Genomic DNA, 24,055 nt, shown 5'->3' with positions numbered 1-24,055 from the left:
TGACTGACCCAGATTGGATCCTGCAGTACTGATAATCTGTAACAGTGCTTCTCAACTTCAATAACTTTAAGCTGTGTAGATTTTAACTTCCAGAATTCCCTGGCCAGCCATATTGGGCTGGGAAATTTTGCAGGTTGAAGTCCACACAGCTTAAAGTGGCTGAGATAGAGAAACACTGGTCTGTAAGCTTCACAAAATGTATTAGCAGAGTGAGCAGAAGCAAAGCCTGTTACAGTAATTTAAATAGTATCTGTTTTTCCTCCCCGCTTCCCACAGCAAGGAGGTGCACAAATGATGCTTTCGAGAAGGCAAAAATTGAACAGGTTCTGCTGGAAAAAGATTATATCCTCAGGTTCATTTCAAAAACAAATGTATTGGGACATTGCTGCTCATCACATTTATATGCATACATTCAGTTTTTATTAATGCTTTATATATCTCTAATGTGTGAAAATATAAAATCTGTGCTTATAACATTTACTTTTTATAAAGCTTATGAACAAATATCTTTTTTTAAAAAAAATCAGTGCAATAAATTGTCACCTTTCCAAGGAGAGTTGGTGTCAGTGTAATATTGGAAAGTGAATTCTGAAAATTGACTATTAGATATGGCTGAATAAATTGAAAATCTAGTTATATAAATCTTTCCTCGTGATTGTTGTGGACCTATTTAGCATTTTCTCTTTTTTTAAAAAAATGGGGGACTTTTTAAAATGAAGTGTTTAGTTACATCTGTCTACTGGGAAACTGGAAATTCAGTCACAGATCAATTTCCCTCCTTTTTTTGCACATGTACCCAAATTTTGGAAGCACGAAGGAGAGGGTAGGTCAGAGTAGAGTTTGGAAAACTTCCAATAAAGGATGAGGAAACAACTCATGGAATGTTCTTTGAGATTCCAAAGATTATTTGGGGAAAAGCTGTTTCAGTTTAAACTGAACTATAACTCTCATCCTCATTGCTTTGAGCTGATGAGAACTAAAGTTTAACAACATGCAACATCTGTCATGAAAACTAAAACAAGAAATAATCTAGGTTTCTAATGCTGAAATATTGCTTTTATTTATTATTTATTAGATTTCATTTTATCCTGCCCTTATTACTTTATAAATAGCTCAAGGTGATGAACATACAGTACATAATACTCTTATATTCTTATATTTATATTTTTATCTGTTGTCTATAGCATTTTGGTAAACAGATAAATGCCTATAAATACAATAAATAAAGGTGAAAGTAGTCATTTGTGCAATCCATGCCCATTTCATGATCTTAGTAGCTAAAAGATTTGATCTAAAACTTGATCTGAATCTGCCCAGCATAGTTTGGTGTCAGTAACATTCCTCTTGATTCTGTGCACACTGAATGTTACCTAACCAGGTTTCTTGATCTTTTGTTTTTCTTCCTCCAGGTGATTCTTACATAACCGATTTTATTTCTACAAACCGCTGTGAAACCACATCTCCAAAGCAGGAGTAAATATAAGAACAGACCCGATCACAGACACCACCAAAAATAGCCACAGGAAGATCCGGTCAAGAACCTGAGCTACAAACTTCCAGTCTTGCACTACCTAGGAGAAGCGAAAAATGAATTGTGAGTTCAATGCTTATTTTATACAACTGAAGTAATGCTTTAAAATATACTTGGGACTTAGTCATCAACTTTCAGCATTCGAAGTATGCAAGGCCTGGAATCAGAGATTTTAGGAATGATCTTTATTTTTATAGGATTTTTTTTTAGAATCTGTTAGAATTTCTGTCTACTATATCTTATACAGTACCACCCACCCACCCCAAAAAAACAATCAGATATAATTATTCTGGGTTTTTATCTTGTACTTTCTTCTTTCCTAGGACTGAGTGGTCTGTTTTGAACCTCTCCCAGCTTTAATGGCCATTTAACTCTTCATTCCCAGAGTCAAGTTTACATTACATCATATCAATTTATGCTTGATAAACCTGTGAAACACACTGCAGACCACTAAGGATACATGGCATTAGGTGGAGGTCACCTTCACTGTGGTGTAAGCCTATTGTTCAATAAACATTGATACTATCTTTAAGGGATAAGGTTCAAATAAAAGTTATGCAAAATTGGGCATGGTTCAAATAAAAGTTATGCAAAATTATTTTTTTCAATGCAGCTGACTAAGCAGACCCAGCATAAACCAAAAGTTCCCACTTGTCTCTTTCACTCATATATATATAGGATTGCAACATGGACAAACCAAAAGCAAATTAAATCTGCTTATAGGTAATCACTAGTGAGCTGCTCATTCTCAAGAAATAGCTCGTTTCTTAATATTTTTTCTTATCTCTATTGATGGAACTCATGGTAACACTGTTAAGGTGGTTGGGCTAGTGTCCAGTCTAGACACTGATGAAACCTGCTTATTGTCATTGTGTGCCTACAGGCCCCAATGTGTGGCTCAGCTTGCAACTGTATTATACTGTACTATGGTGTGGGAATTGCCTAACTATGGTCTGACCACATGATTGGCATTCAATGGGCAACATGAAATGGCATCTAAAGCAAGCCCGATGGCGAAGACAGATTTCTAGGCTTAGCAGTCCACTGATTTTCTACTAAAAAGTAGATCTGAAATTGTATTCATTATATCCTTTTCATGTTCTGTGAAGTAGAACTTAAAAAAAATCCTCTAGAAAAATAAGGTGACAGTCAAAACATTTAGGGAATGTTACATAACCAATAGAATTAATCAGTTAGGTAAATTAATTATCTAATTCTGTTTCCCAGATTAACAGTGATAAGTGGTATTGTCAGTTAGAGCAGAAAATATATACAGAAGCCTGGAATGTATTTATGGTGGGAGCTAATTATTTATAGTAAGTATATACATGTATCAGACTAAAATTAAGTCTAACATTAACCAATCTCCAACTTTAACTTCATTCTCTTTTAAAATGCCAAGCACAATTATTTCTTTTAATTTTACACAAGGTGAACAGAAAGTAAAACATGTTTCTTTGCTGAACACTAGTCAATTTTTAGTGGATTATCTAGGATAAGAAAGTTGACAGGGTCTGAAACTTTACAAGTCCCAGCCATCATTGCCAATGGTCAGGGATTACTTTTTCTTGATCTAAAACTTGGCCAATGCTGGATTAGAAAAATCCTGGCTCAGTTTTGCAAGGTGTTCTATATTTACAAATGTAAGAAGAGCTTTTTCAGGATTACTTTTTTCCAGGTTTGCTATGACCTGATGATTGGTTTAAAAATACAGGCTTAAGTTCTTCTGTAACCTTAGAACAAGAATAGAATAAAATTCTTTATTGGCTAAGTGTGACTGGACACACAAGGAATTGGTCTCCAATGCATAAACTCTCAGTGTACATACAAACAACAAAGCGATAGGTCATAGATCAAAAATGATAGTTACAATCAATCATAAGACACAAACACTAGTGGTAAATCATAAGATACCAATAGGAGAAGGTAGTAGGACTGAGAAGATAAAGTATGCGAAATTAGAAGATGAGAAAGATGAGAAAGATAATAGCAATACAACCTATTACAGTGGTGGTGAACCTATGGCATGAGTGCCAGAGGCGGCACTCAGAGCCCTCTCTCTGGGCATACATGCCATTACCCCAGCCTTGCCTCCCCCGTGACCCTCTCCTCACCAGCAGGCCCCCTTGAGGAGAGTCGCCCCCGAGCATGGCCCACGCAGAGCAGTTCAGCCAAGGACATGGCAGCCAGACTGAGTAGACAAGACTCTGCCCTCACGCCCCATCATGCACAGTTGATGCTGCAGGGCACGGGCAGAAGGTGTGGCCGCCATTGCACTGCTGGGTGATCTGCCCTGGAGGCAGTGAGTGGCCCTGTGGGCAGACGGGATGAGGGCGGAGTGGGGGCAGGGCAGGGGTTGGAGCGGGGATGGGGCCAGTTTTTGGGCACTAGGTCTCTAAAATGTTCGCCATCACTGGCCTATTACATGGGTAAATATCTTTAGGCCTAAGACAATGCTTTGGGAATCAAGAGATATGAGGAAAATGAAAAATTGACATCAGCCCACTCTTGCTTCCTAACTTACCTGCCTAATGAAGTGCTCCTTTTTGACATGCCTGGAGATATATCTAATGGAATCGGCAGTTTTTTCCAAGAAGGCAACCACCACCTTTTCTCCATCTTTCAATTGTTTGTGTTTATACTTTCTCAGCTTTGGTTTTAGAGTTCCTTCGGGATCAGCGAAAGCACAGCGATCTACGTGTCCTTTCATGAAGAGCAGTCTGGGCAGTTTCTGAAGGAAAAGTCTTCTCACCCAGGGAGCCATGGGATGGTAGGTGGCCGAGGAGCGATGGTGCACGTTAATCACAAAAATTGTCACAATGATTGACAGTGTGACAAAAATCATGATGAACAACAAGTATTCGCCAATCAGGGGTATGACTTTGGAGGAAGAGGGGATGATTTCTTCGATGACCAGGAGAAAAACCGTCAGCGAAACTAAAACGGAGGTCGAGAGTGATAGTTTCTCTCCCTCATCCGAAGGCAAATAAAAAACAAGCACGGTTAAAAAAGATAGTCCTAGGCATGGGATTATTAAGAAAAGTGTGTAGAACAGCGGAAGGCGTCTTAAAACAAAGGAATAGGTGATGAATGGGTAGGAATATAATCCGTCTTTTCGGTTTCCTTTCATTCCTTTAGCATTTAGGATTTCCCATTCCCCGTTATCAAAAAAGTCTGTCCTATCCACATTTTCGTCCACTAGGATCAGGTCAACCATGCTGCCATCATAGGTCCATGATCCAAATTTCATGGAGCAATTCTGCCTGTCAAATGGGAAGAAGGTCACATCCATCGTGCAGGAACTTTTATAACTGGCTGGAGGTCTCCACACTACAATCCCATTGTACTTAATTATTGCTTTTGTCATTAATGAACCTTCAAAGCGCCCATCAGCACTAGAAAGGATAGAGGAGAAAACTGTTCTTAAATTACGTATCATGCTGCTTGTTCCAATTATTTTTTTAACCTCCTGTGTCAGGTTTGCTTCCTGTTGCAGTTTTAATGGTAGCCCAATTCGCAGTTCTTTCCCCTTGTTTTGAAAGCATTCTATTTCTTGTAAGTTCACATTTGTGGAGGTTACTACCTGCCTACAAACCAGAACTCAGAAATAAAACTTTAAAAAGATTTAGGAGAGTTGTTCTTTACGGCAAAACATAGATTCAAATGTGAAGTTTTTTGAGGACGCTTTCTTGACTTACTAGCCTGGGAGAAGTCCCACAATTAGGTTTCCTTAGACTAGATTGTCAGTCATCATGCTTCACATTATGCCTGTAATATTTAATCAATTAATTCTAGCAGGTAGCGATCCTGAGTGAGATGAGGAAGGAAAGGAGATATACATGAAAAACAACCTTTATTATAGCTGTGCCCTGTACATGCCGCCACCCTCACATCTTAAGCATGGCCTTCAATTTGTTTTGATGGCTTCAATAGTAAGAAAATTACATTCATTATTCCCTCCCCCCCCAGTTCCTGAAGATCCAGGATATGCCCATGGAATATATTTTTGCCTTTATCCGTTTCATTGCCCTGGGCTCAGATAAGACAGGACCACCTGGCTCTAAGACACCTAGGAAGAATGTTGTGGGATCAGATCTTTCCTTCTAAGGTTGGACCACTTTCATCACCTTTGGACTGTAAGGATTACAGCAACCAACGTTACCTGAAAATACCTTCTCGGTCAACCAAATATGTGGTCTAATCCATTGCTTTTGATCAATTTAAATTATTTTTTATATTAATTAGGAAGTATATTTAAATATTTCAAGAAAGTGCTGACACAGCCAGAATTGCATGAATGTTTTTGGAAGTGAGGCTGAAGCGCATGGGCTCTGGCTATAGCGCTTGAGAAAACTTTCTCAGGTAAATTTCAAGTAGGCCAAAGAAATTCAGGGACAAATAGAAAACCACTACAAACAACAACAACAAAATCCCCACAGATTTATATTTAGGTTGCTGTGCAAGTCCTTATGGTTGTTGTGTATCATCAACTTTAGCCGTGAGACTGACTGAACAGCCCTTCAAATAAAAGATCCCTCTAAAATGGAGGATTATCTTTGAGAAAGTAGGACAGCTGGCACCCCCTCACTGAATTAGGATTCCTATACTCACTTTTCAAATAAAACAATATCAGGGAGCCAGAGAGATTCAGATGGAACCCGAATTGCAGTGATACCGCCATAATCTTCAGGATTCCAGCACAATTTATGGTCGATCCATTCCTGCAGTTAACAGCAAAAATGACAGATTTCCATTTCAGTTTCTCAATTAAGTAATCATTCCTAGCTAAGAATAACATTGGAGAAACTTATCAATCTTTAAGTGACTTTCCAGATATTGCTGGACTACAATTTCCATAATTTCTTACTCTTTGAAATACTGGATGATGCTGTTGAAAATTTAAGTAACATCTAGACAGCCTGATATTATCATAGTCATTTTTTAGGTCAATGCGTAATTGCTAGCCTGCTGAATATCTTCTGGATATGGATATAATGTCAGGATTCATATCTATCAATCAACTATAATGTATCGTGTTTAGTTTTGGTTTAGCGTGTTGAATAAAGAAAAGCTTGTTCAACGAATTGGACTTTAAATAAGTGAAAATACCCCTTTTCAATAATGCTGGTGAAGATTTTCAGTCATCAAGGTAGAGGTGTCTGGAAGTTGAGTTATAACAACTGGACTTCTGAAAGTTTCTAAAGACCGAAGAAACTACTTGGACAAACAGCAAAACATTTAAACCAAAAAGAAAAGAAGTTCAGTTGACATGATTCAACTTCCAGACCTTTCCAAAAAATATACCACTGACTTGGGATATCCTCCTCAAAGTCAAATGTCCTTACTACGCAACTTGATTTGCCCAGGTTTTTAAAACTTTAGGATGTCCCAGGGATTACCATGTTTATTTAGCCAAGTTTGTAATTTAATATTCTTTCCCAGTATATTTAGTTATTTGCAGTTAATTGCATGTCACTAGTTTAGTCAATAAGTATTAAATCATTCGTGCAAAGTTTTAAACTGATTTGCTTTCATTTCCTAGTTGTTTAACTTGCTATTGCTTCAGTTGCGTTAAGGGCATTGCAATTTTTAACCTGTATTTGTATTCTGTAGATTGCCCAGGTAATTCTTCTTAATTAGCAACTGATCAATTGAATGATTAATAAGGTGTCAAAGCAAGAACATCCGATGTTAGCAGCATTGACCATGGCATAAGGACATCTTCACAGTCAGGTTTCCCCTTCATACAACCTGGTCTAGAGCTTGCCTAGAATATATTTTAGCCCTGAACAACAGACTTCTCATCAGAGCCAACAACAGGGTTACGACCTAGGATTCTACTTTTTATAAATGTTATGATGATGTCAAAATAATATATAAAAGTATTATTTTATCCATCAGCTCAGAAACAAATAAAACAGTGCCTATCTTCCAGTGTTCTGGGCGAACAGCCTGAAGGTACAAGTATGAGAGACAAACACTTGGACATTTGAACACTTTCAATTTTAAAAGAAAATAAAGCCTACCAAATCTTTATCATTTCCTAGTGAATATTGTAGTACTTCTCTCTTTCCCACCTCTGCCTCCAGATTTTTGGTTGGAATACAGCCATGTTGGCCAGCCACCAAATTGTTTCAGTCCGAGGCAATGTAGTCACAAGACTATAAAAAAATGCCAGAGTTGCTGTGGGTCAAGACATCATACAGCTACATACCTGATGGCTGTTTTTGTTTTTGTTTTTAATACAAGGAGTAGCCTAGGGCAGGGGTGTCAAACTCAATTTCACTGAGGGCTGCATCAGCATTGCGGTTGCCCTGGGGGAGCGGGTGGGTGTGGCCAGAGTGGCTGCAGCCTACTGGGTGGGCATGGCCAGTTCTACATCATTCGTGTCAAGGGTGCCTATGGGGGCCTGGGCAGGAGTGGGACAGATCTGAGGGTCTCTGGCAGAAGGGAGTGGGACCGGGGCAAGTGCCAAGGCATGGTCCACCGGGGCAAGTGCCAAGATGGCCACTACAAAATTGTACATGGGCTCCCAGCTGGCCAGGGCCAAGGCAGCGGGGGCCGTTCCCTCACTGTTTCCAGGATGGCTTCGTGGGCCACATGAAACCATTTCACGGGTCGCATCTGGCCCCCGGGCCTTGTGTTTGACATGTCTGGCCTAGGGAGGCAATTGTGACCTTTGAAAATGTAACAGCATCAATTTTAGCAGTCTTCACAAACTGTACAACATAAAACTTCACCAAGGGGAAGAAAATTCTGAATAATCTTTGGGGCAGTGGATGGGGGGATAGGAAATACATAAGTCAACATAACATATCAGGATTGACATTTTAACAAAAGCAAAATGAAACCCTGGTCTTTTCTATTTAGCCTCTTAAAATTACTTGGTCTCGGAGACATCGGTAGGTGTCCATCCTTTTTATGCCATGTAAAACCTCCCATGCTGATTTTTTACACACTTAAGATATTGATAAAACCCACATCTTTTTTTTTCCTCTTGCCTCGTCCTACTTCTGTTTACTTCCCACTGCACTGCGTAATTGCTGCATCTCAGAACGGAGTCATTCTTACAGTAATAAAGAAAAATCTCTCCACTTTTATTTATTATTTATAAAGATTTTTTTATTGCCTTGTTGGTAATGCAAAAGCCAGAAGAATGAGAGTGCTGACTAAAATCAATATTAGCAATGAAAGCTTCTTCTTGCAGAGAATTTAGACAGAGAGTTCTTACAAAATGGAATTCCTCCAAATTCTTCCATTCCGTATGTTATTAATTTTTTTCAAATAACCAGCCTCTTTGCATCATTTATACTTCATCCGTTTGCATGACTTACACCAGAGAAAAAATTGTGCTCTGTGGGTTTTTGTTCATGACCTCTCATCTTCTCCATAGTTGTCTTTTGCCTCTGGTTGTTCTTCCTCCTTTGTACTATTTGGACTGCATTTCTTGCACTCCTTTCCTTGCATATCTTCCCCAATACCCCATCAGCTATGATTCTTCTCAACCTGCCTTCCTCACTACATTTTCCTCTATGGCTTCTCTGTCTTCTTTTTTTACTTTTCTCCTATAACCTTCCTCCAACCTTCAAAATGCATCTCTCTCTATATATTACTCTACAGCTCACACTCTCTCCCTGTGCAATCTGTTTTTCTCCCATCAGTGCTACAAGGTTTTTTTTTAACAGTGCTATTACAACCCTAATAGCATAATCAACTAAAAAACAAAAAAATAATAAATCGATTCTACAATAAAATACAAAAGGGGTTACTTTGAAGGGGGGAGACTCTTGACTTGCCATCCAAAACACCATCTGGTCTTCAAGCCAATAGAAGTTACACACTTCTGACCTACATAATGCATTTTGATGTGAGATGCTAAATGTTCACAACTCTCTTGGATGCATTCCACAGAAAATAATAGGCATGTTCCAGGCTTCCCAAGGAGTGAAAAGAGATACTTCGAACTAAATATGCACAGAATTGGACTAAGTCCCAAAGTGTCCAACATATGCTGCTATTTCTCCCACTTGTTAAATTTTGGCCAAGTCATCTGTGAAGATGGGCCACCATGGGAAAATTTGGGATGATGAAATTGTAAATGAGGTAAGCATCACTCCTTCACTGCCCAAAAGGCTGCTTCCAGGTGGCATTATTTTAAGCCATCATCAGGTCTCTGCAATGCTTAATTTTTAGTACATTAACTCATTCTCTTTATTTCATCCTATTTTCTCTAATTAAGTGGTGTAATGTGCTGAGAAATTATTCGCCCTTTCTGAAGCTTATGTGCTTCTGATATTAATAATCAATTATATACTGGAAGTAAATGATGCAGATTTAATTTTTCTCATTACTTTTCATTATGCTAGCTTCTTCAGAACTGTTTGGTTTTTTTCCCCTATGTGACTTAAGCAAGGTCATTCACATTTTTATCAAAGACTGGGTTGTAAAATGTGGGGCTTTAGAGTCACATGCACCCATTGGTTTATTTCATGCATGTTTCTAATGCTTTTTGCAATTAATTAAATTCAAATCTCTAAGAAAGGCTACTTGTCACCTCCCTGATGTTTGCTGTGGGGAGAAGAAAAAAGCTGTTGGAGGGAGGGAGGGAGGGAGGGAGGAAGGAAGGAAGGAAGGAAGGAAGGAAGGAAGGAAGGAAGGAAGGAAGGAAGGAAGGAATGGAGATTGGGTTTAGCCCACTCCATGTGTAATCAGGTCCTTTAAAGACCACTCTTCTGAGTACCAAGTTCCCATGGAAATAGTCAGCCATAATTTTAGACACTGCTGAAATGAGATAACAAGTGTGTCCAAGGGAGACACAGAACAGCAGATAGCGATCTTTTAGTATAATTATTGGAGTTATAGTCTCACATTTGGAAAAAAAATCAGCTTAAGGAAAGCTGAATTGTAGAAATATATTTTAGTATATGAACCAGAACCTACTAAGTCTAAGTTTGTTTGTCTTTGTACAGTGACTGAAAGAAAGTTCAGCCTCAATCCAAAGTTACTGTTAGTCATCCAAGCTCCACAAACCTATAGCCAGAAAGTCAGGCAGATATATATGAAAAAAGGAAACAGGCCCATAGGTTTTCACCTTCCCAGTCCCCAAGCTCCAACCCTCTCTCGTAGGCTAGTAGAGGGCACCTGGACACCAGCAATTCAGAAGATACGATGAGTTAGTTAATTGTCTGATTGTTGGAGGTTGACTCATTGTGGTTGCAACATCAGCAGAAGTGAGCATTACAATTATAGCTAATTCTCCACGGAGGTTTTAAAAGAAGTAAAATTTCACTGATGTATTAACTATGCAATATCCCTGTTGTGTGATGTTGCTCAAAGGCTGCTCCAGTTTACATAAGCAATGACAAAAGCAATAAGGCTGATGTGGGTTTATATTTAATGAAACAGTCTAATTCCCTTTCCTGAATGTCACATGTGCAAGTCACATGTCCTCTATTGTAACTGTTGAGTAACTTAAATAAAATGCACAAATGCAATTCATAAGGGAAAATCCAAACAGGACATTTTATATATAAGATAGCAGTGTTGATGTTGATCATACTGAGCTAGAAGGAGAGATGAAGGACTCATTTCTCCTTATAGCCCTAGAGGGCTCATATATCTCATGTAATTATCTTGACACTGTATATAAGCAACACAATTAAAATGACTAAATGCAATAATAATCTTACAGTGAATTTATATAAAAACATATGTATTAAAAAGAGATAGAAAGAACAGGCAAGCAAAACCTGTGACATTCACTAGAATAGGGAAGAAAAACAATGCAAAAGCATTGTGGTGCAATGACTCCTCTAGAATTTGTACACTTTAGTCAGGTTTGTCATAGTAAAGGTGGTCTACCAGGTTGTTTAGGCCTCATATATCAAAATTGGAATCCTGAATTTGGCTCAGGGCCTATTAACATGACATAGTGTACAGCAAGAGACCCACTCAGCCGCCATATTCTGGACCAGCTGAAGCTTCTGGATCAACTGCAAGGGTAGTCCCACTTGAAATGCATCACAGTAGCCTAAATGTAAAGCACACACATAAATCACTACTACGCTATCCCTATTCAGGAAAGATGAATCTATTCAGGAAAGACCATAGCAGATATGATCCACTGGAGATGATTGACTAATTAAAATGTAATCCCACCACCCCTCCCCCCCATGTGTCTAGCTCCCTCCATTGCCATCTTGTGTTAATGATTTTATCTGCTTTATTATTTTAGAATTGATACTTTTAATGTTTTTTAATGTTTTTATGTTATAAGTCACCCAGAGTTGTTGGATACAAGATGGCCAGCAAATGAATTTCATAATAAATAAAAATAAAATAAAGTTATAACCACTGAAGTTGGTAATTAGTGCTCTTTCCTCAATGGAGGAAAATGAGACTCGTGCACAAGGTAGTTCAATATAAAAAGACCATGGCTGACTGCCTCTGTTTCTTACTCTTTTTGTCAGAGTTTCTTTTTAGGATTGGCCCTGTCTCTGCTGAGGAGAATTCTATAGAATGCAAGGCCAAGGATTTTAATTTTGTTGTTCTGTAGGCCTGGAAAATTGAATGAAGGAAAATGGATTGAGCAAAACCCTTTAATGGGACAGTTTACTCATACTTGTTAATTTACTTATGTAAAGCTTGCTTTGAATACATGTTAAGAACATCTGACACTGCTTTCCTCAGTCCCCCTCATCTCACCCCACTCATCCAAAGGCTATGTATTACAGGAAAAATATCAGAGTTAGCAATATAAACTGGATTCGGCCTTGAAGACATGGCTGTGCTAACTAGGAGCTCCAGTGGGAATATGGCACTTTGGAGGTGGCTAATGGAAGAGATACCACTCCCCTCCTCCCTAAGCTCACTTTGCTCCCTCCCTCTCCATCCTGTTCAATTTTATTTTAACCAAATTTTAAATCTAAGATTCCTTTTTTCTTGTTTTAAGGTTTTAATGGACATTTTAATTAAATGTTTGTAAGCTGCCTAGAGTCACTTTGGAGAAATGGGAGGCAAATAAGTTTGGTAAATGAAAAAAAAAATTGGGGGTTCTGCTACAAAAGTTGCAAATGCAGTGTAAAAATTGCTGTTCAAATACATGAATTAAAACAAAAGCCATTTATGCTAGCATTGATTATGTTAGCTAGTTGGGTAATAAAACACCTGCAAGAAAACAATCAAGCTCAGAGAATACCAAGGACCCCACAGGTACAAATATTCTGTTGGTAAAGCCATTTATATATTGTATTAGATGCATTAGATCTGACATTTTAAATAAAGCATTAATTGGCAATATCCTTAAATGTTAATCACATTTGGCCAAATAAAGTGTTGCGTCGTATTGTGTTGTATTCTAACCAAAGTATCTGTGACACAAGCCAATTTATATCCATTAAGGTGAGGCTAGATTTATAGATTCATAAAATCACATTGGAACATCTGTCTGTCACAGGTGAAGATTTATAGGGACATTAAAATTCACTGACTACTAACAGTCCTTGGGGTGGGGGGCAAATTAAAATAAAACATTCTATTTTTACCTGTTTGAGCCATACATTAGTGGTCATTAACTGGTTCTTTTCATCCTGTTGAGAAAGGGGAGGGGGTGGGGAAAAAGAGCAAGCCATTTATTTTTATTTTTTAAAATATCCCCTAGAGAATCAGCTACATTTTCTGATAATATTTTGCTTCCCAGGAGGATCCTATGTAAAATAATTAAATTTTAATGCTTTGACTAAAATTGCTATTTGTACATAAGGATAGAAAAGGAGGACAGAATTACTTTACAACTGTTTACATATTTATTTGATTCAGAAGTAGGGTTACCAGATGTCTGCAAAAGGAGAATATAGCCTTCTTTTTTGTCCAGCAAGCACAGTCAAATAATGTCAGGCTTTTTGAGTATCTAACAAGCTTTCTTTTCCCCGAGCAGTGTTTTCCCATCACACAATCAGTTCCTTAATCAGTTAACTACAAGTTAAGAAGCTCAGCTATAATTAGTTGATTAATTAGTTGATTACCACCCACCCCCTCTGCCTGAAATTGACAAGATCTTAATCAGCTGTACCCTGAAGGCTTTTGCGTCCTGATCAGCTCTAGCACATTCCTAAGATTGAAAAATCAGTATTCCTCATGCTGGAAAAGTAATTGTATATACATATAGGCTTACCTACTTTCTTTTTCAGTTTTCCTTCTTTTTCTTCCTTTCCAATTCTCTGTGTCCTCTTTTGCCTCTTCAGATGTCTGGTAACCCTATTCAGACACCACCTCGATCTCCGGGCTACCTTCCCTGACACCAAAGTCCCATCTTCCCTGAAGTAAAACACCTAACGCTGAAGGTAGTTCTGGAGCCTTTTATAGCCATCAGCTGGAATAAATGCAGCTGTTTTGGCTTTGCCCTTTCCTGTGACAAACGGGCGGGGGAGGGGGCTCCATACTAGCAACTGGAAATCTTGCAGCCCAAGACTGGGACATAACCAGGTCAGATTCCAAGTCTACAATCATAGAAAAAAACATAGGATGCTGCACATCTGGCAAGCAATCCCCTCTGGAGTGAGCAGGCCTAGAATCTTGATCTAAACTGGGCCTCATCAACAAACTTTAAACTCCAGTTCTGGCAAATTATAGCTTCTGATTATCTATCCTGGCAAGAACCTGTTCACGATACAGGAACTCAATAACACTTTCCAAGCAATAATACTGAAGGTAATCTATAGCTACCGAGACTAGTAGCTTTGGTAATCTTTCTCTCTCTCTCTCTCTCTCTCTCTCTCTCTCTCTCTCTCTCTCTCTCTCTCTCTCTCTCTCTGTGTGTGTGTGTGTGTGTGTGTGTGTGTGTGTGTCTTTCCAAGTCAGTCTGTACTGTACTCCTGCTGAATATACAGGCAAGTCTGTGAAGTTTCTTGGCAACATTGTCAGAGGTGAGTTATTACTGCCTTCCTCCTAGGGTTGAGAAACAATAACTGGCCAAAAATCACCGACCGACCTAGCTTTGTGACAAAGGCAGAACTAGAACTCAAGGTTTCTTGATTTCTAGCCTATCACCTTTAACCACTACATCAAACGGCTCTCATTAATAAACTTATCCTCCATTAATTTGTCTAATCTCCTTTTAAACCTACCTAAAGTCATCAGAATCAAATTCCATAGTTCAATTACATGTGCTCTTTTTTTCTGTCCTCCACCTTTTGCCACTCAGCAAATCAGAAAACTCCAATTATTCTAGTAAGGCCTGGGAAGGAAATTTCCCTGACCAATTTCTGTATAATTTAGCATTAGCATTATATCCTCCCATGTTATGCAGCATTTTGGGCAGCAATTTCTGTATACTATGCATAATGTAATGTTTAACTTGGGATTTTTTTCTTCTTCAAGCTTTTTCAAGATTTTTTAATAAATTAATTGTTGTACTGACTTCATCATTACAACGGGCTGCTTACTTGGTATTTTTCTCCCAAGTTCATAAAGGCATTTAAAATTCAGTGGCTAAGACAATATATAGCATTTTCCTAAATACAGCATTTGATCCAAAACATTATAATGACAATTTTATTTTAAATTTGTTCTCCAATGTGAAATTTGAATTATCAGAGCAACTCTAATAGAAACCAAGATTTTTTTTTAATTCAATTATTTGTAACTTAAACATTATGAACCTATATAAGAACATTATATGGGAGTTAAATGGGAGTTTTTGGTTTCTATCTTTTTCATAGTTACTTACATTGTTTTAACTATTCTAAGTAAACAGCAACTGTGAGCAAAGCTGAACATCTGATTTATGAACGAAACATACATGCACACAGAGAAAGACACCAATCTGGTCAAACTCTTTTGGAATTCTCTTTCTGCCAGAAGTTACTTTCCCTTTTCAACTCTGTATTCTCTCTCTTGATTAATAACTTAAAGTGAACACTTAAAATGTGGAAAAGAATTTATCCAGAGTCAAATATCACTGAACAACTGTTAGCAGACCAAAGAAGATTTCAGTACCAGAAATAATATATTTAGGGATGAAGAACTGGAAGAGATTCAGAAAAATTGCAAAAATGGAAGACCTAGCAATAGCAGAATAGTAGAAGAAACTCAGATAATAACAATTGCAAATATAAAGGGAAAAGATAACATGAACTGCAGAAATAATAGAATAATTAGAATAATAACAGAACCAGGACAGGCCAACACAGAAGCAACCTATGAACTTATCTCCCAACTCCACCAACAAGAAGAATTAAAAGAGAAAATTATGACATATGCAGAACTACTAAAGACAAAGACTGCCAGCATTGAAAGTAGTGCCCCCTAAAGACCTGGCACCTATACTGAACAATGTGAATAAGGTAACTGTGAGGATTAAAATAACATCTATCGAACTGACCAATCAGCTTGGTACAACAGTGGTCATTACAGAAAAATTGGGAACTGAAACTAGAAAACCAAGAGCCGAGGTGGCGCAGCAGTTAGAGTGCAGTACTGCAGGCCACTTTAGCTGACTGTGTTCAGCAGGTCAGCGGTTCAAATCTCACCGGCTCAAGGTTGACTCAGCCTTCCATCCTTCCGGGGTAGGTAAAATGAGGACCCAGATTGTTGGGGGCAATATAAATATATATATACATTGCTTACTGGTGTACACCGCTTAGAGAGTGCTTGCACTTAAAGCGGTATATAAGTCTCATAAATAAATAAATAAATAAATTTAAAGAACATGAAAGAGTGAAAGTTAAAAAATATAAGGATCAAGACGAGCTTAATAAAAAAATTGGCTTAATATTAGAAAAATCGAAGCACCTTTGGAAATCATAAAGTAACAAACACCACCAATAAAAGGGATAATTGAATGCTATGAGGCAGGAATCATACAATTTAAGCAAAATCAACTATTTCAATTAGACCATAAACAATTCTACCAAAGGATAAATGGCAATAGAAATTCTGAAAATGGAAAACCAAACTAAAAGGAAATAATTCATTTTTGGAAAGTCTATGGGAAACTCAAAAGACTATAAAAAATAATGGATAAAAGAATTTAAAAGTGAATTTAATAAAAATCAAATGGGAGAACTAATAATAGCAGAAATGGTTAAAAATCAAGTGAAAAGAACGAAAAATTGGACATCTGGAAATGATAAATCAAGTCTGAAGCCTCTAAATATCTAGGCATTTTCCAGTTGAATAACATTATGCACGGACAAGTTAAAAATGTGATTAATAAGGAATATACCAAAAAAGTGAATGATGTAAACACCATCAAAGCCACCAGTACCATGGCAATACCTATGGTACAATGCACTAGTGGAATTATTAATTGGACAAAAGCTATACTGAACAGTTTGGGCCAAAAAAGCAAAAAAACTAATCTATTCACTATGCATTATATCCTGAAGTTATATTGATAGATTATATCTGCCCCACAGAAATAGAAGCATATTTGAAGTCTAACAAACTTTTGAAGAAGAAAAGCATGCATAATTGATAATGTAAAAGGCAGCCAAGAACAAGCATTGCTGCAAGTCAAAAATTGGAACTTACTGAATGTGCAGGAGATGAAACATGAATATCAAAATAATGCAATGAAAACAAGAATGGAATGCTGGAAAGGAAAAGCATGATCAGTTTTTTAAAAAGATCATGGGAAAACCTGGCAATCCTTGACAACTGGAACATTAGAAAAAGAAACTGAAGGCTTAATTTTGACTGCTCAAGAGCAAGCTATTAAAGCTAATGTAATCAAGGTCAGAACTGAAAAATTGTCAAATGATTAAACTGCAGATTGTGCAAAGAGGCAGAAGAAATAATAGATCATATATACAATCCATGCATGAAGATCACACTAAGTGATTATAAACAACGATATAACACAGTCATCAAGTCATGTAAAAATGATTATATGTCAGTTAGGGAAAATTGGTGGGAATATAGAGTTGAAAAAGTAATTGAAAAAGAGCTAGTTAAAACATGGGAATTTCAATAAAAACTGTCTTGGTTCATAACGCGCCAGATTTAACTGTGATTGTAAAGTGTGGATAATTGATGTAACAATACCAGGGGATAGTAGAATAGAAGACAAAGAATTGCAGAAGGTGACAAAGTATCAAAATCTGAAAATCGAAATTGAAAGATTATGACATAAAGCAGTCCTGGTGCTCCCAGTGGTTATCAGCACATGGGGTGTCAGACCCAAAAAATCTTGGACAGCATTTAGAAAATCTGTGTATTGATAAAATTTCCATCTGTCAATTATAAAAGGCCACACTGCTTAGTATACTTAGTATACTATGTAGTATACTGTGCTAACACACCATCAAACAACAACATCTACCTATCCCAGGTCTTTGGGAAGGACTCGATTGGTGGATAAAATACTAGATCCAGTCTGAACATCTGGCTGACTGTATCATAAAAATACACACACATTCATAAAATCTTTGCAAAATTGTTTTATAGGACTGCAAGTATAATCATACTTTTTAAAAAATTTGCATTTGTATGCTTAATAATAAAAGATCTATACTGACTATAATATCTGGAGGATATGTCTTTACACCTTTTTTAAGCAGATGTAAACACACATACGCATGCATACACAAAGAGTGATCCTTGAAGTTTCCAGATTACCCTGGTGAAGAACAATTGAAAGAAATTATCAAAGGATAGAACAGCATGGCTGAAGGCCCCAAGATATTTCATTATATTTTGACCAGTCCTACACCACCTGTGTTTATAATCTATATATTCTTTATGCAAGCACATACAAATAAAAAAGAATGAAAAAATTGCATGTCTTCCTATAGTCACATATCTTTCTGTATCTATATTCCTGAACTGCCACTCTTAAGACACCCCCCCCCCGAAAGCATGCTGGCTGAGGAATTCTGGGAGTTGAAATCCATAAGTCTTAAAATTGCTCACTTTGGAGACTCCTGCCCTAAAATAATAAGAGTATATTTTGCTCTCCTTTTGCAGCTTTATTCAGCTTGGATTTGAACTCCCATAATCCCTAATCAGTGTGGCTAATGGCTATTTGAAAAAATAGCCAGTCCTAACATATCATGCTAATTAAATAAAGAAAAAAACAATTTTGCTGTTGTTAAGTTGTTAAATGTTTTTTAAAAAGCCATTTACAAGATTGATAGAGACAAACAGGAACAGGAACATCTCTTATCAAGGGAAATAATGTGAAAGTTTCTATCAAAGAATGTCAGAAAAAATGGTTTGAAGATTACCTACCACATCCACAAGCTGAGAGATCTTCAGTCCAAAATATACCTTTATAGTATCATTAGCATGTTTTACTGGCCTAATCCATTTCTGATACCCACGAAATAAGTGTCGTAAAAGGGCATCTTCATTCTCAGCAAATGAACTGAACACAGTGAAAGCTGAAAGACAGAAAAAAGGAGAAAAGGCAGAAATAACTAACTAGAACTATCATACAAAGCATTGCAATAGCCTAATAATACAATTGAATTAAAATCATAGGCATGTCATACATGTTGTTCTAGATGCAAATAGAATATTAAAAAAAAAACAATTGGCCAATGGCATAAACATTTCTTTCAAGACTAACTCCAGTGGAAACTTTTGAATCATAAATAATTTAAGTAGCTATGTAAGGGACAATTTAAATGTATGCCTTATAATTATTACTAATATAAGAATGACACTCAGGACAATGTAGAATGTGAAATGGCAGCTTGGACAGAATGAAAAAGTCTATGGCAATATATAAATTTTAGTAGATGGACTATATATAACAATCTGGACCTACGTCCAAATGAAAGCAATTTTAGGGGAAATTTTAGGATCCGTGCCTCCCACCTCTATTTTTGAAATACTGTTCAGGATGACAGGGCTCTTATATTTTTAACAGTTGCCTAGAAGTCTATTTTTAGTTTTTAGTAAACCGTCATATTGTACAGAGGTGAGAAAAGCTGTAAATATCATTATTCCTCCCTAAGCACCTATAGTAGTCTCTTCATGATAGATAACTATAATCTTTATGCTACATTTCAAGGAATACTTCTATTAAGTTCCCCTTATTAAGCAGTTTTACATGGTTTGCCTAAACATTGTTTTTAACAGCCTCAGTTGTTAGGGTCCTAGGTCAGAAATTGTGGTTTGCAAATTACAGTGACTAAGTGACTACAGTACAAAATAACTGATTTTGTTATGTGAAAATTCAGTTATTATGTTTGGTGTTCAGGGATGATCTCCACTGACTGAAAAATTGAGTGGATTGCATCATGTAATGAACTTTGAGAATAACCATGGGAGACAGGAGGAAGAGCTGCAGCCAAGGTAACTATCAGACAAGGAATAACTCAGCCCACATAAGGAACTGGGGTTGGAGAAAGCATTTCAGAAAGGACCCTCCCTAGTTCTCTGGAAAGCAAAAATAAGGGAAATATAAGTCTTAAAAATCAGTCTTCCATACTTACAAGATTCTGTTACTGTAACCTTACAATATAGGTAGTGTTAGTAGTCATGGAATTGGTTTTCTGTCTGGACTAACTCAAAGGACTGACCTGTAATTTATTGGGTCTGCTGATCTTTCTGTCATACAAGCAAATGTTTAAATAACAATAGCGTGAAAAATATAATCCTTGGGGGAGATGGGTGGGAAAAAAAGAAAGAGAGAGAGAGAGAGAGAGAGAGAGAGAGAGAAAGAAAGAAAGAAAGAAAGAAAGAAAGAAAGAAAGAAAGAAAGAAAGAAAGAGAAAGAAAGAAAGAAAGAAAGACAACATATATGAGGATAACTTATTTCATAAGCTTTCAAAATGAGATAATTTGGTTGAAGATCAATAATATTTATGAAAAGTTAAACAAAGATAAAAATTACTAGCATGTCAAATGTCTTGACTCTTAAAAAGAGAGAGAAGAGGGAAAAATATCAATGCTTGCTACTGCAAATATTGGTGCAGCAATTATCAAACATAGTGGTGTGGTGGCCACTTGTTTAGTGACTATTCAGATTTACACTGATGCTAAATGAGTGGTAGTTATGACTGGTCCTCATGCTTATTTTGGTCACAGTGACACTCCCCAAGTTACAAGGTTGCCATTTGCAACCTTTTTTGTTGGCTCTGTACATGCAAATTCAATGGAGAAGCCTGCAGATAGTGGTCACATGACCTCACTTAACAACTCATGGTGATTTGCTTAATGGCAGCACTCAGAAGCATTGGAATTTCTATGGCTAAGGAGCATGGTCATGTGACATCAAACTTTGTGACCACCTTGCTTAGGGATGGAAATCCCAGTCCCAATTGCCATTGTTAAGTGAGGAAAACTGTAACAATAAATGCTGCTAACGTTTCTAGCTATTTTTTCCATTTAGCCATAGAAATTTCAAATATTAACTTAATTCTGCAAATTCAATGAGTATCCAGAAACAGCATGTCTTGGTGCAAGACTTTTAAAGATACTGCTGTTTGTTTATTTGTTTGTTTAAATAAAACTCTACCACAGTGGGCTTACCAATAGGAAAGGCAAAAGTGCTGTAAATAATTGGGCAGTGACAAACATTAGAAGAGATTGGTTGGGCTAAAGGGCTATCTAGGCCAGCATTTAGTACCTACAGTGCTTGCCAAATCTGCAGAAGACTAACACATATTCATGATTTTAAGACAGTGATACTCTGCCATTGGGTAGCCTTAAAGGAACTATTATTTCTCTATCATCATTCTGCTATCACTATCAGGGATTAGAGAGACAATGTGTAGAATACTCAGAAATGGCTACATGCCAACCTTTATCACTATAAGTTGGCTAGATGGGTTAAGATCAAGAGCATAATACTATAGATAAGAACTCAAAATTAAGTCTTACTAAGCTCAATGGGACTTTTCCTAAGGTTAGTCTGTCCTTAGCATCAGAGTTGCACAAGAGAGAGGATTCTGACTCTCTGCTTTATCCCACTACCTCCACATAGCTTTTCAACTTCCTCTGTGCACACATTCCTACAATTTTTATCAAAAATTGTATGTCTACTTACCACACAGCAAAGCAAATGCACTTAGAGTATGTTTTTTAAAAAAATATATGCTTATAAATACTCTAAACAAGTTATAATGCAGAAATCAGAAATCAAACACTTATCTAAACTATTTTTAGGAATTTTTTTCCTTTCTTCCCCTCCCCTTTTCTCCTTTTTAAAATATTTATAAATAACAATACAATGGAGTTTTTGGTCCTAAGCTCAAAGATTTATAGTCTTCTTCAAATAACTTCATACAATTCTTTCTGTTATGATCAATCTTCCATTAATGTTACACTGAGAATTAATTGTATAACTTTAGTGATTTTCACTGGACCACTTATATCCACTTACATCTTCTAAATTTATATCTTTGTTTTAAATAAATAAAAGAAGAAAGAATAATTGTTTGTATAATGCAAATGAGTTCTTTTAGATCTATTTGAAAGGGTACATATGTTAAAAATGAATGATAACAGCTAAATTAGAATCCATAAGGAAGATGAGATTGTTTATGTAAACATTCTGGGCCAACAAATTCTGCATCTACTGAAGAAAAAAATAAGTCTCTGTTGAAGGAAAACTTGCTTCTAAGTAAAGTTGCAGTGGACTATACTTCAGGATTTTCTCCTCACAGAAAAAGAGAATCTCTCAGTTGTCTTGGAGACTTACTGGTTATTTTTCTTTTGCCTTTATTAGTAAGTCACCCATTCTTGAAGCAGGATAGGAAGAGGTTCACCTTTAAAAAAATTTAAATCTTTCAACTTTGGTATTGGAGAAGACTCTTGAGAATATGGTGGACAGTCAAGAAACAAACTGATGAATCATCTTACAAATCAATCCAGAAATCTCACCAGAGGCACAAATGACCAGACTCATATTATCCTATTTCAGACACATTATGTGATGATTTAACTCACTGGAGAAAGCTCTAATGCTGACAAAAGTGGAAGGACAGAGAAGACAAGGATGACCAGTAGCAAGATCTAAAAGACCACGTGATGGATGCATTGTCATGGAGACAATGGAACTGAAAACAATCGATGGCACATAATCAACCAATCAATCAATCCTGAAGGCTCTGAGCTGCTAACAGTCAAAAACATCTTCAAAAGAAGCTCTCCAACAATAAATTATCTGCCCAAAGCAATGATTTTAAAAAAAATCCCAACAGCCTTCTAAAGGACAAAGCAGGAGGAGGAATCCTGGAGGGAAAGCAGCCATTGCCATCTCATTCAAGACTTTTGGTAAAGGACTACCATCGATTTTCTTTGCTCTTTGCCCCCAGCAAGTGATATCTGCAAGTTGGATATGATGGCCCTAGTAAAGAACCGAATAAGCTCTTTGGTGATGGAAGCAAGCGAAGAAATAGCAAATGGGTAGGTTGGAACAAGGTTGTGGAGCTGAAGTTCTACTGTACAAACATTCCAGGAAGCTATATTCAGCAAAATCCATAAATGGGGCTTGCTCTTTTGCTATTCCCACTATAAATGAGCTACTTCGAATAAATCTCTTTGCCTTCCCATCGTCAACACATTTTTCTTACTCCTTTCTCAATAATTAATAGTTGTACATGAAAATGTCACAAGAGCTTTCCTGCACGTATCTCTTATTGCCTTCTTGTTTCCCTCCATAGCCTTAGTTGCCCTTTCACAATCCAAGTTCGATGGGACTCAACGAAATGAAACACTTGCTTCAAAACAGACAGGAGCAGAACTGCAGTGCTAGGATATAGGTTCTATCAAATAAAGATACTTTGTTTAGGATATTTGTACTTTTCTTGCATACATCATGACAAAGCTATTACACCTGACTAGCTTTGCAGGAGGGGCTGTCTGATCAAAAGCTTTTGCAAAATGTCACTAAAGTATTAAAACTCCAAAGGACAAGCTTGCTCATGAAAACATGAACCGAAATATGATACTCACTGTCTTCTGTGGCTTACTATTTTTTTCCTACTTCCCTTCTTTTAAAGACAAACAAAAGTTAATTCCAACATGCTTGAAGAAGACCGGGAGATTAATATCAGCCCATAAAAATGCATCTCTGTGTTGCTATAAACTGCCCGAAAGGCAACTAATTGCTTAACTTTGTTAAATTGCACTTACCTGAACCATGAGCACAAAAAAGGAGGGGCAGTTTAATGACATCTAAGAACCTCATCACCACAGCCGGTCCTCCTGCTGGATATTTTGGATGTTTATAGATAACCCACTTCCATCGAAAACACAAAAATAATTCTAAACCATAACAGCTGGCAGTCTAGTTGCAGGGAGAAGAGATTTAAGCCTTATCTTGCACCACTGTGAAGCTTTTTAGAGTACACTTCATTGATTTTCAGTCAGCTGTCAGAAGCTGCACGCAAGAATCCTTCCAAAGAAAATAATCCCTGGGTCCTAAATTCTGCCTTGTTGTTTGGGCAATAACTGGGATTCTTCTCAAGCCCAAATTAGGTGAATTCAAAGAATAACCTTAGGCAACAGTAATCAAATGGGTGCTTGATTTCAATTTTCCTCTGTAGGCTAAAAATTAAAGGGTGACAAATC

The 24,055-nt window shown here is 37.1% G+C and overlaps 1 protein-coding gene across 6 annotated transcripts; it reads right to left on the bottom strand.

Moving 5' to 3' along the window:
* Window positions 1–23,859, bottom strand: CHRNB3 (cholinergic receptor nicotinic beta 3 subunit). Of its 6 annotated transcripts, none has more exons than XM_039351013.1 (6): window positions 23,618–23,859; window positions 18,761–18,912; window positions 13,075–13,119; window positions 6,143–6,252; window positions 4,056–4,926; window positions 1–1,571 (listed from the first exon to the last, which is right to left on the bottom strand). In XM_039351013.1, the coding sequence occupies exons 1-6, from the start codon at window positions 23,670–23,672 to the stop codon at window positions 1,437–1,439; spliced, it is 1,368 nt and encodes a 455-aa protein (XP_039206947.1). In that variant the 5' UTR covers window positions 23,673–23,859; the 3' UTR covers window positions 1–1,436. The 6 variants fall into 6 exon arrangements, with proteins under 6 accessions (XP_039206947.1, XP_039206949.1, XP_039206952.1 ...); XM_039351015.1 differs by lacking the exon at window positions 23,618–23,859 and adding an exon at window positions 23,438–23,573; XM_039351018.1 differs by lacking the exon at window positions 23,618–23,859 and adding an exon at window positions 22,430–22,493.
* Between the last annotated feature and the right edge of the window lie 196 nt (window positions 23,860–24,055).

Source organism: Crotalus tigris, unplaced genomic scaffold (genome assembly GCF_016545835.1).
Source record: "Crotalus tigris isolate CLP2741 ecotype Arizona unplaced genomic scaffold, ASM1654583v1 scf7180000018368.3068619, whole genome shotgun sequence".
NCBI lineage: Eukaryota > Metazoa > Chordata > Lepidosauria > Squamata > Viperidae > Crotalus > Crotalus tigris.
This window is presented reverse-complemented; position numbering and strand designations above follow the sequence as displayed.

Bases quoted from the DNA above. Each gene is read 5' to 3' on its own strand.
- CHRNB3 (XM_039351013.1), bottom strand. From the start codon at position 23,672: ATGAGGTTCTTAGATGTCATTAAACTGCCCCTCCTTTTTTGTGCTCAT. The intron at 18,913-23,617 runs GTAAGTGCAATT...TCTGTCTTTCAG, and splicing joins TTTTTGTGCTCATGGTTCAG to CTTTCACTGTGTTCAGTTCA. The intron at 1,572-4,055 runs GTAAGTTAGGAA...CGCTTCTCCTAG, and splicing joins AGGAGCACTTCATTAGGCAG to GTAGTGCAAGACTGGAAGTT.